We start from the raw sequence: 18,460 nt of genomic DNA, 5'->3' as shown, positions 1-18,460 counted from the left end.
TGTCACTGTCGACATCTCTCCTCTAGCGTTTTTGGCATTGGAAAAGCGAAAAATACGACATCCCCCTGTAAACTTTGAGGATGTCTGCTGTCGGACTTGCAGGTTCCAGATGCAAATCGTGTCTGTATTTTCCCTTCTTCTGAGAGCTTGACAGGCTAATGTAGGATTGGCCAGTGGCGGTTCTAGGGAGGGCTTAGTGAAGGGTCAGTTGTATCAGGTCATCATTTAGTTCATAATTATTTTTTTTAAATATTTTTTTTCCCAAAAGGTTTCTTTCTAAACTGTTGACCTGCTGAATTGCTGACTTAATGATCTCTAAATGTTTCTGATGGAAAATTCCGGTCTCGTTGGCGTCATTGCCTCATTGTGGACATGTATGTATTAGACTGAGTGAGTTTGAGTTTGGTGTTGAATAGGCACGGATCATTCAAATGGAATGTGGTTACCCACTATTTCATTCATTCTATGCTGGCGAAGATCGGACGTCCGAGCACACAGACATTTCAGGTCATAAAAAGTGAGAGAAGGACTGAGAGAATTACTGCTTTAAAAAGGTTATGTGCACACATCTAGAGACTGGGTTTACAGTATATCGTTTCGTGTTCAGCCTAGATTCAGTAAGATCTCGGGTCAGCAGGAACATCCAGTGACTCTGTAGAAATGGAACCAAGCCCTCTTCTTAAACACAGAGACAAATTAAACAGAGAGGGACTGATTAGTGTGAGATACCTGGTCACATGGTTGTTCATCCGCTGTGGTAAAGCCAATTTTACACAAATCACCAGAGACACCAAGTCGTTGTATGCTCATATCTCATCAAGTCATAAAACGTTTATTCTGATGCAAGGGAGACATATCCTGAATATTGATTTCTTACACTCATGACTGTCAAACATGTTTCACACAACCACAGGGTTTGTTTTATGTTAATGCAGTCCAGCTTATTTTAATGTCTGACTGGATCTCTATGGGCTAATGTGTTATGTTAAGGCCCATGGTAAGGAGCCTGATTATCTTTATCTAATATCTAATGTCTAATGTGTATGGCTATGATATTGTGTCTCCTTTGAATCTGAAGAAATGGAGGTGGCACTGAGATATTCTCTGGGTTCAAACACACCAGTATACAGTTTACTGACAGGAAATCCCAGTTCACCAGGATCGACATATTGACTACTTTGCACAGTGAACTCTAATCAAGCTGATAGCTGATGGAAAGAGTAACAACAACAAAAAAGAAGCAAATATATGTTTTTTTGACCCTGTTGATGGCAGATGCCCTTGGTCTTCCCCTGCCCCTCAGTCTTGGTGATATGGTTCATGTAATCAGATTCTGTCATTCCTCTGTGATGAGAATGAAGACCAGATCCTCCTGCATGCTGGGTCTTATTTTGGATGAGTAAGGAAAACAAGAGGTTTATGTCCCCCTGTCCAGACCACATCAGTATTGCTATTCTCATATTGTGTGTAAACTGTTGTTTTTATCATGGCAGAGATAGAAGAGGGACTGCTCCATAACCATTGTGTTCTCATTAGATTATGAATGCTTGTATTGTTTATAAACATTCTCATCCCACGTTATTCATTGAAATGATAACTTCTTTATTTCTGTGTCAATACATTAATACATTTGTTCACTGTCCCTGTTCATTTTTTCTGTCTGTGTATTTATTTTGTCAGCATTAAGAGCGTGTTGTCCTCTGGCTGCTGATTAAACTCTTCATAGGCCTCTCACCGAAAGCGCTGTAGACCTCTTTCTCAGCACGTCCCCAGGGACATGCTAACAAGTCCAACCCTGATACTCTCCTCTCAACTCTCATCAGATTATCCCCCTGATTTACAGCAGGTCACTACTCTCTCTCTTTCGCTCTCTCTCCCCTCCTCCTCCATCCCCATCTTTCTCTGTCTCAGCATTTTCTCCCCTCAAAGGAATGGCCCAGTAAAATCCAATTAGTGTTGGTCTCAATGGTAAATATAAGCCAGAGACCTGGATACCACCACTTTCTCTGTGTGTTTATTTATGTGTGTGTGTGTGTGTGTGTGTGTGATGTTGTACTTTAGGAGTGTGTGGTGGGCTGGTAGAGATGCGCTAGTGGAGAGTGTGACATTAAGTAATGGGGATGGAAGGTGGAAACAAACCGTAAACTTCACATGCTTTTGAGAACAAGAGCTTTGACTTTGAGTCTCTAGGGCCTATTGCTTGCGTTACTTGCAAAAATCTTTTGGGCGATCGAATCCTTTAAAACAAATCTTTCAAGTGGATAACATGAACTGAGGCGCCTCTTTTGATTCACCACCTTGTTGGGAGCCATAGGCTGAAACAGGCAGCAACGTCTGCTTCTCTGAGTGGCTTTTTCATGTTTGAATTCTGAAGTAGTCAGTGGCCAATCAGAGTCCTGATGTTTTATGTGGGCTGTGGTCTCTTAATGTTTATCTATGACTGAATCATTCACTGAAAGTCCTGTGGAGTACATTCTGACAGCATAATCAAATACCGTCTCTGTCACTGATTCACTGTAGTCATACAGGTTACCTTTTGGATGAGGTGGTTCGAACAACCCAAAAAAGGACCATTAAGATTCAGAAAGCCCTGAAAGTGCTATAAAGTTTTCAACTGTTTACACTACGTACGTAGCTTACTTATTTACTACCTACATCAAACTCATAGAACTTTCTGTCTGGAAACCTCTAGAAGACCTCTTAAAGAAACTAAAAGAAAAAGCCTGACTGAAAATAATTTTGACTCATACAACAACAATCACAAAACATAGAGATTACAAAATGATTGACCATATAAAATTGACACTGGTTATTTAATTAATTGTACTGATGCGGTTGCTGAACATGGTGGTGGGGAACAATGAATCAGAGTATGAATCACTGAATGAAGGAGATGCATGTGAACAAAAGAGTGTATGCAGGAAAAGAGACAAAACGTGACCACCTACAGGCCAGTGACTAGCTGATGGTGATATATAACTGATGGTATGGTAAAACTGATGGTGAGGTAACACTGATGGTATGGTAACAGTGATGGTATGGTAGAAGTGATGGTGAGGTAAAACTGATGGTGAGGTAAAACTTATGGTATGGTATAACTGATGGTGAGGTAACACTGATGGTATGGTAAAAGTGATGGTTAGGTAACAGTGATGGTTAGGTAAAACTAATGGTGAGGTAAAACTGATGTTATGGTGTAACTGATGGTGAGGTAAAACTGATGGTGAGAAATATTCGTTCATGGTGACTTTTGATGTAGGTTGTGGCTGAGAAACAGTTTAAAACTTTATTGCCACCTACTTGTGATTTACAAAAACTATTTAACATCAGGGAGATCTGTGAAAATTTTTATTTGATATTTCTAACATCAGTGAGGTAAACTTTTAGACCTGCATACTAACTTTATTTCTGATAACTTTATAACATTAGCTGAATGTGTCAGTGCAGAATAATGATAGTGGGTGATCAAACTAGATGACTCATATTTTACTAAAGGAGTTACCTAGCTACACAGGAGCACCGCTCATTAAACGTGAGCTCCTGACACACAGTCAATAAAATGAATCAATGTGCTGTTTAATTTTGAAACTTTTACAGCACAAAAGTCTACCCTGTTAGCTTAATTAGGTGGCTGTAAAGATGTTTTTTTCTCTCTTCAGAGTTTTAAGCAGAATGAAACAGGTAAATCAAATTCCACTCGTGACAACTAGGACCGAAGAAATCAGTGATCAGTGTAAAAAAAATCTGAGCCCCTGAAAAGACTATTCCCATTGTAAACGTAAATCTCCGTGATCGCACACACACACACACACTGTGAACAGTGAGCAGTGAATTTGTCCTCTACATTTAACCCATCCAACACACCAGTAGTGAACACACACACCAGATGCAGGAGCAGTGGGCAGCATTCCTTGTGCCCAGGGAGCATTGGGGTTAAGTGCCTTGCTCAAGGGCACACAGCCGTGGATGTTGGCCCTGGGAATCGAATTGGCAACCCTTCGGTCACGAGCCCGGTTTTTTAAACCTTAGGACCACGGCAAGAGAAATTTCTCCTTTCCTTCCTAGAGTATGCCCAGGAAGTATATGAGCAGAATTCTAGGAAGGAAACCAATTCTATATCGGTTTTAAGAGCACAGGGAAGAATAAGGAGAACACTCACACAGTTGTAAGGGACAATTTCAGGTAGACAATTAGAGTAGGTTACTTAATTTCCTGAGCTGTCAGTGAGCAGATAATTGCATTAACCATCACTTTGTCAGGAGCCTCACAGAGGTGAAGAGAACACACACACACACACACACACACATACACACGCACACACACAAAATAAGCGCAAAATAACTGCATTCTGCTTTGATAAAATTCACACTGCATGAGTGACAACAAAAAAGGATCCCAGTTCTTATCTTTCCTGAGCTAGTGTGGATATGCTTCCTCTCTCTCTCTCTCTCTCTCTCTCTCTCTCTCTCTCTCTCTCTCACATACACACACACACACACACACACACTGCATTACTGACACAATAAGAAAAGTCTGGTGTCTGCCCTCTGTCTGTACTGTCAGAGCGCGTGTGCTGTTATGTCATCTTCCCAGAGAAACATGTTCTTTTCCCTAAACAGTTTGTCAGGCTTCCCGTCACTGTGACTGGCTATGGAGTGCCACAGGTTCAGCCATGACAATATGCCTAAAGATACACTCCTCCTCTCACAGTTTTTACCACAGACATCTCATCTTGTGTGTGCATTTTCCTTACTGTCTGCCTGAGTCATGCTTTGCATGTCAGAGGATTCATGGAGGGTTATTCTGTCAACACATAAAGCACAGAGTGCAATCCATTGGTTTAGATCATTCAAAGAAAGGACAGTGAATCAATAATCAGTGTATTATCAGTAGACAATTAGCATGATTATCAAAACACATAATTTTTTAAAATCCTCTTGTAGTGATTCCTGTATTGTGCGACACCTATCTCAGTAACGAAGCCGTAAGCTCACTCCTGCCGTACTACTGGCAGTGTTCTGGATCCAAGTGGATTCTGAGTACACTGTAATAAATTGCTGTAAAAATACAGCCAAATTGCAACAGTAATGTACTATTTTTCCAGAATACCATAAAATACTGTAAAGTTTGATGCTTTTTTGGAGCCAAAAACAAGAATGACCGCTAACAGCAGGCTGCTGTAAACTTTGACAGTACAATGCTGTCATTTTCTTTTTTGCAGTAGTAGAGCAGTGAGCCACATGCAATGATCGACTTTCAATCATCATTCATCCTCCTTTCCTGAAACCAACAAAAAGGTCCGTAACATCATACTGAGAAATTAACATTACATCTCTGAATCTGGTTACCCAGTTTGTGAGATATAATTTATGCTAACTAAAACAAGGCTGAACATGCCGTCCAATTCGCAGTGTTAGCTCACAGATGTGTTCTGTAATTTTACAGGAAAATTTTTTACAGTATAGATGTTTGCCTGTTGATAATCTGAGTAGATGTTTGCCTGTTGATAATCTGAGAAGTTATTTGCTGGTTGATAATTTGCCCATAGGTCAGAGGGCACTCACTTGGCTAATGACCTGGATCTGTCAGAGGACAAATGTTTGGTTCCATTTCATGTCAGTATTGATTGTTGTTTGCACAGCCACCAGTGACCACTTTCATATCTGGATTGAAAAGTAGGAAAATATGTTATAACTGTAATAAGACATGCATGTTGGACACAAACAAAAGATGGTTCCTGGTGAGGGGGTAAGACACATTTGGCATTTTAGTTTGTGAATATTTGGAACATTTGACTCACTGAGGTCACATGGCTGTAACAATGCCCTTTCCAGTACCAGCTGTGGTGAGAACAGAAAATCACACTGGAGCTGTGACCGGTGCAACATCTGTGTGATGTGTCGTGATGTGTAAAGCATCATCTTTGCACAACTCCAGCAATCTTGATGGGTTATTACACTCAACATATGGTGCTTCTTGGTGGAAATTCCTATTAATGGTCATTGGTAGAGAGGAACAGTGGGTTTTTAGTGACATACTTAAGGCATTTAAGTTGTGTTGGTCATGGCTGTGATGACTGTTCTGTGGTTTATAACAGGGAGGACACTCTCAGTGCATTACCACAGGTCTGCGCTGCATTCTGCAGAGCCCTGGTACACAGAGTGCTTATGGTGTATAAACAGGCCGTGGGCATATGGGTTGTCATGAGTAATACACACGGAGGGGGTGGTGCACTGATAACAACCCCAGTCTGTAGCCAGGGGCCACCGTGGCATGGCTCCACTGACCTACTTTACAACTCTCTCTGAAAACCAAAAGTGTCAATGCCAGAATTCAATGCCAGACACCTCCCACCTCCCCTGGTCGTGGCACACTGGGAGCGGTGGCATGGTGCCCTCTTAGAGAGCCACTCAGTTATTTGTTCTGCCCGGACAGAATAAAAAGCGATTACTCAGGCTTGGCCTGTCTGCTTGAAAAGTTTATTTTCTGTTTTTCCCCAATCAAAGGTTCCCTTTCTTATGGTTTGAGTCTAAATCTTAATACTCAGTAGCAATTAATAGGAATAAGAATTCACTCTACTCAACATTGCTCTTGTCAGTCTATTTCACAGATGATATCTGTTGTGTAATGTTATTTCTACATGATGCCAGTTTCAGTTCCTCTAATTAATTAATTGGATAAGTCATTTTCAACCATGAATAATATTCACTGAGTTAGTTAGCATAATTAACTGCACAAGCTCTAACTTTAAAGTATAAGTTTAGATAAAGTTTGTTTGGAGGCTCCCAACTGGCAGTCGGAGGCCTATTTGTTTGTGGGTAGAGTTAAGCTGAGTTTACTGAGTTTACTAACGTTTACTTTTTCATTTTAAATGATCAGAATCAGAATCAGAATTTGGTTTATTGCCAAGTAGGCTTACCCCTACCAGGAATTTTCCTCGGTGTGTTGGTGCACCATGCAAATACAACATACAAATACCATACAGATACAACACTAAAGTAAAACTAGTGACTAGTAACAGTAGTGCAACACAAAAAAAAATCTAGAAGAAGTGCACAGGGCTGTACAATGTACAGGGAATACTAAAGATATAATAGTATAAAAGTATAATTATAAAAGTATAATAAAAGAGGTAGAAAAAATATGAATATTGAATATAAGATGTAAAATGTCAAAAGTGGAATAAAATGTAACATAAAATATATTGAAGAGGTAGAAAATATGCTGAATAAAAACAAACAAACAAACAAAAAAAACTAGAATGTGAGAAGTGCAGAGTGATGACTATGATGAAATAGAGATGACTAGACATAGACTATAATATAATAGATTGGTGGGGGTGGGGGGGGGCAGTTTCCATGTTAGCAGGGGTCAGGGGTTTGCAAAAGCAGCTAAGCTCTGGAAATCGAACCAGAGAGATCACAGGTAACGAGGCATTCTACTAGCATAACTGGAGAAATAATCAAATAATCTTTACTTTGTTAAATATAAACTCTTTCCAGAAATAACAAAATAACCACAGCTGAACGCATGGTCCTGAGGGCATGTGCTTACAACATGTCTTTGCAGTGGTATGTTTCATTTTTGAAGACGCATACCTTTAACAGGAGTTGACTACTGTTACATATGACTGCAGTTGTAAAGCAAATGTAAGAAAAGAGCAAAACTGGCTGTCCAGAAATAGGACTGATATAGTTTAGTTTAATTAACTCTTGCCATTTTGCTGTGTATGGGGCAATCCAGTTATGAACTGTAAACAACAGGAAGTTTGTTCGATCACATTATGGACCTAGGTGAGCAGAATGCCCTTGTGGTCCTTTTTATTCACAGTGCTGTGAGTGTATGCTCCAAAAAAAAAAAAAAAAACCAAAAAACAAAAAGGTTCAATATTTTTTCCCCCTACAGCAAAATATGGCAGGCATTTTGTCAATGTAGCATTAAAAAGATCGTACTGTCAGCAAGCACAGCATCACGCTTTTCCTCTGAAAAAAATATTGCTCCATTTTTTATCTGTGCCCAATCTTTGATATTAGCATAATGTCCTCTATTGAAGAGGTGTACGTATTCTATTTGTGCACTATGTGGTATTAATAAGAATGGTTTATGAAACTTTGAGACAGTGTGCTAATCAGATCACCGTGCACTTTCATGGGCACTCTCCCGGACGACGAACCTCTGGTCACAGGTTAGAATGCCTTAGCTCTGACGCCAGTGTGAACATGACAGCCATGTGCCACCATCTGGAGCAGACCTGCTGTGATTTCACTGAGAATGTTTACCAGCAGTCAATCTGATGACAACTCAGACAATTAAGAGAATAAAATTAAGACATTCAATCACAACTGATTTAAAATATTTGTTTATCTCTCCGCAATGCATTTCCTTCCTTGAACAAGCACTGGGAGATCCTCTTTCCTGCAAGGCCTCTGTGTGAGTGGGATTTTTACACTTAGATCATGCCTGCAACTAAATTCTGCAAGAGTGCCAACCTCCAGTCAGAGACTCTTCAGGTCTCAACCTCCACCTCTGTCAATTAAACTGCTGCAGTGAAAGAACTTGCTTTGTCATATGATGTAAACTACTTTTTTAAATACCAAATGGGAAAAGGAGTAGGTAGAAAACAAAATGAGTGTCTTGGTGTGTAAAGTAAGAGTGTTAAAATCTAAATAAAACTCTAAACATGATGTACAGCCCACATCTCCACTTTTAGAGGAAAACACAAATGCTTCTACTGATCAGCCTCAAACTCCCTACTTTCTGAGTCATTAGGGCTATTTGGAGAATCCGTGATGAAAACAAGACAGGGCAGCAAGAGTCCTAAACTTCTGGGTGGAAGAAAACCTTTACTTGCCTAGACCCAGGTGACCAAAGGACTGCTCGGAATTTTGTTGTGTGTTTGTCATATAGTACTTTTGATGTTCAAACATAGTGAGTTTTTTCAAGATTTCAGTTACTCTATCATAGTGACAATATTTATAACCAAACACTTGGATTATCTGTGCGAACATAAAGCCTTTTCATGATCTTTCACATTTCACAAATGGACTTATCAAAACTTTATTAGAATTCTACAAATGCAAAAAAAACATTTCACACTGAAGACACTGAAAGCTTATTTCACAGATCTATCTTTGTAAAGTTCACCACTGTCATTTACAATACTGTCTGTGCTCTTTATATCTGATCCAGTCGGATAGAAACATCAGAGGATATTAGTGCACTACAAAGGCAGATGAAGTTTGTAGTAAGGGAACAGTGGAGATGAGTACCTGTCTGCTCTGCAAGATTAATGCAATCAGCATTATAAAAGGCCACGACTTTTGGGTCACATGACTCTCATATTGTCACATGGTAAAATTAAGAGGACAGATGACTGAGTGACTTTACACACACTTCTGTATAAGCAGATGTCAAAGTTAAACGATCTGTCTGTTCACAGCATAGAGCAGGCTTTACAGCAGAATGTATTCAGTCCAAAAAGCCCTAAAAGCAGGTCTCGGTTTGTCTTTCCCTTTTTTTTCAAATTAAAGAATCAATAGCATTGACAGGGCAAATCAATTGCAATTTATTTGATGGCCCACTGCTGGGATGTAAAATGAATTAGAAGTGGATGAAGATGAGGGGCATTTAAAAGGGGCAGGAACGTGGTTTAAAGACTCCACAGGAATAATACAGCGAAGGACCCAACTGATAATAACCAGATAATCGCTGTGTGCACAGTTACTTATTTGTTTATTCTTTGAACTCCATTTCTCTTATTAGTGTGCGCATAGGCCAGTGTGTACTGTACTGGTTTGAGCATCTTCCAGTTTGTGGCTGACAAGCTGTTTATCTGTTGTTTTTGTATTTCTCACAAACCACAGAGCCTAGACAGAGCTGATCTGCATTTTTTTTTAATGGTAGTTAATGTTTCACAAAAACAGGACAGTTTAAATGCTTCTTCTGGGCCTGAATAAGTGATAGACCAGTGCCAGAGATATTCAGTGTCTTTGAAATATGCATCTGCTCTAATGGAGTGGAAAACACTCAAACTCTGGCCCACTGTCTCCTGTGAAGACCCTAAAAAAGCTTATAGTATTTGTGAAATAGCTGCAGATTAATCTTGTTGCCCCTGGTCTCTAAAACATGTTTGAAAAATCATATTTGGTGATGGATGAGTGCAAAGCAGAGACTGTGGACTGTCCTGAGCAGAGCTGAGACTGAGGTCACCACTGACGGGTCATTTTTGCCACCTGATGTTCAAAATAAACCCTGAATAAAATGGAAATAGGAGGGAGAGTCTAATATAAAGACTCTCAATATCAACAACAATGAAAAAAGAGTGCTGGTTAGTCTGCACACACATTTTGAATGATATATTTCCCTGACGTGGATGCATTTCCATGATGTGTCTTATAAAACTAGAGAAATAAATGCTCCTACATATTTTCCACATTGCTGAGTGGCTTTGCTCTGACTTCAGTCCTGATGAAGACCAAATGGGTCTGGTCATTTTGTTGATCTCCAAAAGTCAGTACTACAAAAGTCAGTGCCAGAAAAGACAGTACCAGAAAAGTCATACCAGGAGAGCCAAAGCTCCATCTGGATCTTGGCCTTTGAGACACTTCGCATGGTGAGAGTACAGGCAGCACTGTTCCCACACAAACACACACACATACACATACACACGCATGCACACACACACGCATGCACACACACACACACGCACGCACACACACACAAGTCCAGGTCATGTCACAGCTATTGAATCGTGTGACACATGTCGATCACACATTCTGAAAAAGGTCAAAGAGTTTAGTGAGAACTCATGAGAGTTGCTCTCCCTTGCGTCATGTCAGTCGAGTCTTTGGAACTGCTGAGGCAGAAGAAGAAGGAGAGGAAACTAAAAATAAAAAAATCAGTTTGTGTGTATGAGGGCCCACTACATAACAAGTTAATCTTTATAATGTTTTATAAAAATTTGAGAAGTGCAGATTGTGCATTGCAGTTTAATCTGACTAATGTTTCTGACCTCAGTCATTTAGATATGCCTCAGATAGCTTAAAGCTCTGAACCAGTAGGTTTAACCCTGCCTAATGAAGTGAGTAAATGTGTGTGCACTCCATGCTTGCTTAGTGTTATTTGTCATGACAATGACGCCTCAGGGTGTTTCTAGTCTCAGCGATTTATGAAGTCATAATTTATGACCTCCAGATTACGTTCTAATCTGTGTTTGTTGTTACAGAGTCAAAATATATGAAACGAGTATCTGATAGAAGATGCTGGATCACACAGAATATGTACAAGTTATGACAATGTCACTTATATGCTGTTCTGTGCCAGTTTTCCAGTTTTTCTTTTCTTCGGCATATGCTAACCAAGACTTCTGTATGGAGTACAGTGATCTGATTGACAGATGCACTTTGTATGGTCTTCCAGTTTGACAGTTTTGTTATGGGTCAGTTCCTCACACAATGTCTCAGACTCTGTATGGGAATACAAGAGTCACCCACACAAGCCCACTAGTGTTACCATTACTCTTACATTTCAAATACAGGAATCACCCACACAAGCCCACTAGTGTTACCATTACTCTTACATTTTAAATACAGGAATCACCCACACAAGCCCACTAGTGTTACCATTACTCTTACATTTTAAATACAGGAATCACCCACACAAGCCCACTAGTGTTACCATTACTCTTACATTTTAAATACAGGAATCACCCACACAAGCCCACTAGTGTTACCATTACTCTTACATTTTAAATACAGGAATCACCCACACAAGCCCACTAGTGTTATCATTACTCTTACATTTGGTCTTTGTTAGTCAGTCCCAGCCTAACAACCCAGCCAATAGCATCTGTAATGTTGATCAGTTTACGGATACACAAAAAAGTACCACGGGTACTATTTACCTATTACAAAACATTCAGATAATGAAGGAAGCCAAAACTAGGACTTGGGAGGTGTTGACATGGTAAAGTGTTTGACTAGTTCTATACACATACAGACAGGCCTGTTAGATTTATAGTAGTGCACTGTCTTTTACAGACTGTACTTTAAGTCTCCTTACTGTACTTTAAGACTACACAGTGTACTTTAACACTGGCAGAAACTGTGTTTTTTTCAGGCTTTGATGCTATTTCCACCTCAGGTATAAACTTAGCATTTTTCAGCTGCCGCCTAACACAACAGTGTACTTCTATTACAGGGAACTGCCCAACCCACGAAACATTAATCTCAGACCTTGCATGATGCTTTTCCAATTAGCAGAATATCTGTAATTTAAAAGCACCCATGTGATTTTTTCTAGTACAGTCTAAGGGTTTGACCTCAGTTTGACAAGGTGTCCCCAGTCGAACAGCGTCAGTCATACCTCTTCCTAAATTAGTAAAGACAAGTACACACACACACACACACATTCACCCCATCCTTCTCCCCATAAACATGAGTAATCTACCATACAAACAGATTGAAAGAGAGAGAGAGAGAGAGAGAGATAGAGAGATAGAGAGAGAGAGAGAGAGAGAGAGAGAGAGAGAGAAATGGATGAATGAACAAATAAAAAGTGCAGTATGACTTCTGTGTGTCCCTTCCATGAGTCTCCTGTGCACTGTGATATGAAACATGTATCTGAACTGTGTTCACACAGTGAACTGAAAATGTCACACAGAATGAACTCACCTCTGTTATTTTGTGGCTTATTACTGAAATACAACATTACATGTAAGAAAACAGATGTACACACGTTCCCTAGAAAGAAATAAACCTAAATGACAGCCGTAAATGTATCAGCTGTACTTTTCTGTCCATTTGTGAGTTTTCTCTCATAATCTGTCCAGCATACCACTTTAAGGCAAGAATAAACTGTTATAAACTTAGATATATGACTGTATAATGAATTGCATTGTTTATGTGAATGTTCTGTTGACTGTCCAGCTGTGGGAGGGGCCTTTCTGTTTTTTCTTTATTTGCTGTTTTGTTTGTTGTGGGCAGGTAAAGCCCTTTGAGACTTTAAACAGTGATAATGGGCTCTAAATAAACTTGAACTTTGAACTTCTATCAGACAGTGATGTGGAGCAAGGACTGTGCAGTGGGAGTAGTCTTGAGCAGGAGCAGAGACAGGACAGGTCACATCTCTCAGAACCTCTTTTCCATGCGCTGTGTCCTTGTTCAGGGCATTTGTACCAAAATGTTCCTGGGATGCTGTACCATGCTTATTCCTCCTCAAAACTTCAAAAACTGCTGCACAACTTCAAAAACGGGCTAAAAGTCACTCAGAGTGTACCTGTTTGCTCTTAGAAGAATTCTTCATTCTTTTGTTTAACATTCAGAGGTTGAGGACTTATTTACAAGACTAAAAATGATAGGGATGCTAGTTAAGATGCCTTTAAATCAGTTCTAAATCAAGTGAGTAATATGACTTAGTGACGCCTCACACTGTAATGCTAATGTCCAGAAATGGTTCAGCTGCCCTGTGAAGCTGTTTTAATGTCATACTTTCCCCTACATTCCATGGGATTAATGACCGCACAGATGAGACAGTGCACTTCAGTGGAGAACAGAAATACAGCTACAGTTCATTTAGTATAGTGCCTGTGATTCTGTCACACACACACAGAAACACACACACACACACTCCTTCCCATCTACATGACTTACTTTATGACTCACATACACCTCTCTATCAATACATTGTACTACACACATACCCACATCCCTCTGTCTTACCATACAACAGACACACACATACACACACACACACTGCACACACATGCACTCACACATGCTTCACCATCTCCATGATCTGCCACACACACACACATTCCCATCTCTATGACTTACCTTACAACTCAAACACCTCTCCAAGGCCATAACCTACCACGCACACACCTCCACATCTTTCTTTCTTGCCTTAAAACACACACCTCCTTATCTCTACAACTAACACCAACCTCCCTATGTCCATGAGTTAAATTACAAATCACTCACCTCCCTTTAGGACATCACTAACAAGAGAGACCAGTGAATAAAAGAGCAGTAAAATAGACAGTGCTTTAACCTGAACAGTCAGGCATATCTATGTATGTCCAATCAGTAAACAGCTGTTCACAAAGCTCGAGTGCTGAACCATCACATATAACTGGCCATCATACAGAAAATATACAACTCATTTTTAAAACACGAGTATTTGTTTCTCCCAAAAGGTGATGTAATTTCATGATAACATTGGTAAAAAGTTTTTGGCTAAAGCATGCACACTGGTCAAATATATGTTATAATCTTGTTTACGTCACATAAAGAACTCATGTGGAGTCAGAGATGAAGAAGTGGGTAACTAAAGTATGAAACAGCAGTATCTAGGGAGCAGATGAAGCCCACACATAAAGTTTTTGGCTCCTTGACACAATGAGCATCATTCATGTCATCATCATGAATCCTGCAGAGGATCTCAGCAACAGAACAGGGGTTAGAATGAGTCTCTAAAGCCCAGAGGATGACAGTTTCATCACATTTTGGGACACTAGCAATCAATATTTAGAAACCATGATGTAATTTTTTTTAATCAGACCTGAGCTTTAAATGCTTACCATAAGAATAAAATTACATCTGCATTTCTAGCCTCATTTTCAAAATTTGTCAACATCTGACTATTCCTTACAGATGCTCAGGAAAACGTGCACATTTGACTGGTCATCTTGATTATCATAGCACTATTGACACAGGCTAAAAAGAAAAAAAAATTGGCAATTAACAGTAGTTTCCTTGCACTCTTGCAGTGCACATTTCAATAAGAAAGGAACATTTACGCCCCTATCGTGCAGTAGCTGTTTTTCTAAGTCAGCTCTTATAGTTTTTTAAAATCTCTGTGCTTTACTACCTGACTGCGTCTTTTTTAACTGTTTTAAATCTCTGCGCTTTACCACCTGGGTGTGTCTCTGAACGCACTGAAATGTTACCAGCCCAACTGTCCAGATCAGGGGCATCTCTAGCTATCGAAATGATCAGGGGCTAAGTCTGAGGCGAAGAAAACTGTAGCTTTTCATCTGGGTGTGTGCATCTTCCAACTTTGTGTGCACTGTGCAGCACTTGATTACTCCCCCCTCCTTCAGACACTGCAAGTCAAGATCCGCTCTGTTACACAGTCTGTCTGTTTTGCTATAAACACCTCCTTTTTCAGGGCGTAAATATTCAGGGCTAGGCTTAAAATATTCTTAAAATACTCTTACTTTCATTTGTTGAATGTACTTTGATGCCAGGGAGAGCTGTCAGTGACCTGCACAGCAGTACAACCTCAGGATTAGTAGTGGAACATTGTGTCAACTCTTCTTTGCCATGATAAAACATCCTGTTCGGGAAGGCATATTTAGGGTCTGTACATTCTGGCAACACACCAAGCTTGCCATTAAAAACATTGCTTCAAGTGGATTGTACAGCAAACAACGGTCAGTAACCTGAACATACACAGCCCCAGTTCTCTCCATTAGTCTTCTGGGGAATTGGAGTATTGGAATCTCAATGTTTGATAACAAATCAACATATCAGATGACAGCAGGATGATTTTTTGATGAGTCTATCTATCTATCTATCTATCTATCTATCTATCTATCTATCTATCTATCTATCTATCGTAAAGCCGATGCTCATTAATGAGCACTCATACATCAAAGGTCAGAGATCACAGAACAGTAAACATCTCTGCTCAGACACCTGAAGTAGATAACTGATTCTAGTCTTCCATCTGCTGAGGATCATTCTAAATTTATTACAAAAACGTCACAGGTAGTTTGAGGGTGCTTTCAGTTGTATGTTAGAAGTGTCATTTTTGAACATTGCTATATTTGTAATCGATTAAGATATGTTCGCCTATCATCATGGTAAGATAATACTATGCTGAACAAAATGATTAAACATACACGTGATCTCTGACACAACAAATACACAGTTGCCATAATACTACTGTGCAGCTACTTCGTGTACTGCGCACACGAAGAACTCAGGACCGCACGTTTAGATTGCGTGTACACATCACTGTCCAACACCGCACAACGTGCGTAACAGGCTATGCGTTCAGTTCGTTTGTAACCGCCGGACTGATGTGGACACGGCGTTTCTTCCCCGTGCTATACTACATCTGTCGCGTTATGTTTTCTGCTGTTGTCGATTTTTGAAGCACAAGGATATGGGGCATTCGGAGCGAGAATCTTAAAGGCTGCTAATTCTGCTCTGTGTTATTGCGCATGATTCTGCGGCTCCGGCACCACTTCGCGCTCCAACTCACCTTGAAACGGGGACCGACTAGCCTCTACCTCAAGAGCGACGGAAAAGAGACCAATCCACGCCCCATGTCCTCCCACTCACACCAATAAAAGTTGAGCGGAGGCGGATCCAATAGATAAATTGTCATGCTTGGTTTCACGTTGGCATTGCTATCAAGCCGCGTCTGCCTGCCTAGCGCTGGTGCAGGTGCTCTGTCGAGAGAGGATGCGAAAGGAGAGAAGGGGAGGGATAGAATGAAGGGAACCGTCGGAGAGAAGTGTTTAGGGCATGACTGAAAGGGTATTGACTGTAGATAGTCTGTTTAACGTTCTGGGGGTTCGGCTTTGAATGATTTTTTTGAAAGGGGCACTTTGAGATATGATGAGGTTTCACTCTGGTTGGCAGTAGTACTATGATTTGGTATGTGGCCACTTTGATAGCAAGTGTTTTCAGCACTAGAGGAACAGCTGCTCAAGGTGAGTTGAAGTGCGATATCTGTTACTGCTTGATTCTCAAGTTTCATGATTACTGTTTCCCATGATTTGCCTTTGTTCATTGTTGAATTTCTATCTGACATAAGTGTCATTGTCAATCATGAATGTGTCTGGGTTCTATCTAAATGTGTTTCATGTGTGTAATCAGGTTAGACTCACTGTCAGGTTTAATTAAACTCAGTGCAATTTGACTGAATTATCTTTCATTCCACCTCTATTTTGTTTTTTGAAAAAAACAAAAAACAAAAACAAAACATCAGATAATGTAAACTCCACATATATTACATTATTATTATTATTATTATTACTATTACTATGCTGTTGCTGTTTATTATTATCATCATGTTTTTCAAGTTTCAGGATATAGTCATGCAGTGTTCTTAAGGTTGAAAAATGTAAGAGTATGTAAGTATTGCCTCAAGAAGAAAAAATAGAGTGAAGATTATTCTGGTTATCTTTGAGTGTCCTGCTAATGGTCATACTTAGAAATGATTTCTTTTCACCTGTTCTGTGCGGTGCGATTTTGCTGGTTAGCTGCTCTTTCAGCACTGCACGGTTAATTGGCAAACTGACAAAATGATCCAGTCGTTTCAAGATGTCTGCAAAATCATTTGCCACTGAATTGACATTAGAAAATGGAAAAATGTTTAATGAGGCTCTTTTTAATTAAATTACACCCTTTTCTTGAAATGCGTTAAGCAGAACTGAATTAGAGTGAAGTAACATGTTAGGAGCCTACAGATTTTGGGTTCATGGACTCACTTAGCCCTGCAATTACTTTTCTGTCCACTAGGTGGAGCACATTTTTTAGAGCAGATTGTTACGTCAGTGGCGTGTAATAAGTTCCTGAAAAGAAAAGAAATTAAAAGAAATCAGATGTGATATTCCATAAACAAATCTGGCTGAAACAAACACTACTGTTTTGAAAATAAAACGTTCTGCCCGCCCAGGCTGTTTTCTGTCTGTGCTCTAATCTGTGGCAGTATAAATGAATTTCCATATTTGCCAAGTCATTTTGGGAATAGTGCGCTTAGCTCTGAATACATTCAAGCCAAAGTTGGCACTGTCGTGTGGTAAATATATTCAGATTGGCCAACAATGATTGTTAAGATAGAGAGAGGGAGTACAAACTGCGGCAACGAAAACATGAAAATACACGGTATTAAATCAGATGCAGTGTGATAATAATAGTAGGCTATGGCTTTGGGACCGCTGGAGTGGTTGTCAAACAGTGACACAGAGAGAGAACTAAACCGAAGCTTTGACAAACTCGTTGGACTGTTTTCATCTGTTCCCTCCTGTTGGACTACGGAGGGTGACTGCTTTACTGGGACAGTGTTCAGTGGCAGTGTTAGCAAGGTAGTGTCAAAAACATGCGAGACTATCATCTTGCTCCATTACCCCCGCGTATGTTTTGTGTCCGCCTCTTGCTGCGTGTCCCCGAAACCCACAGAAGAGCCCGTGTAGCTGGTGAGTGCGCGAGCGGTTTTTCGTAGGGAAACACTGCTGTCTCGAGTAGTCATGTTGGCACATGGGAATTCTCAGCGATAACGTCGCACAGCAGTCAGAGCTCTGCTCCGCTTTCCTTCCTGCTTGGCTTCATTTCTGTACCCGTTAGCGGAGTCATGACAGCCCCTCTCTCACTCGTTTGCTCGCTCGCAAAGACATCTTTGTGGGCCGGGTTGGGGGTGGGGGTCTGAGATGAGATGTGGCAATGGG

At 40.2% G+C, this 18,460-nt stretch overlaps 1 protein-coding gene across 1 annotated transcript in view; it reads left to right on the top strand.

The window, feature by feature from the left end:
• Positions 1 to 16,659: 16,659 nt before the first annotated feature.
• Positions 16,660 to 18,460, top strand: part of igsf9bb (immunoglobulin superfamily, member 9Bb) — a 95,429-nt gene continuing 93,628 nt past the window's right edge. The window contains exon 1 of the mRNA XM_030782647.1: positions 16,660 to 16,723. Within this exon, the coding sequence (XP_030638507.1) occupies positions 16,660 to 16,723 (64 nt within the window). The remainder of the gene's footprint in view (positions 16,724 to 18,460) is intronic.

Source organism: Chanos chanos, chromosome 8 (genome assembly GCF_902362185.1).
Source record: "Chanos chanos chromosome 8, fChaCha1.1, whole genome shotgun sequence".
In the NCBI taxonomy this organism is placed as follows: domain Eukaryota; kingdom Metazoa; phylum Chordata; class Actinopteri; order Gonorynchiformes; family Chanidae; genus Chanos; species Chanos chanos.
The sequence above is the reverse complement of the archived record's forward strand: the minus strand, read 5'-3'. Positions and strand labels throughout refer to the sequence as shown.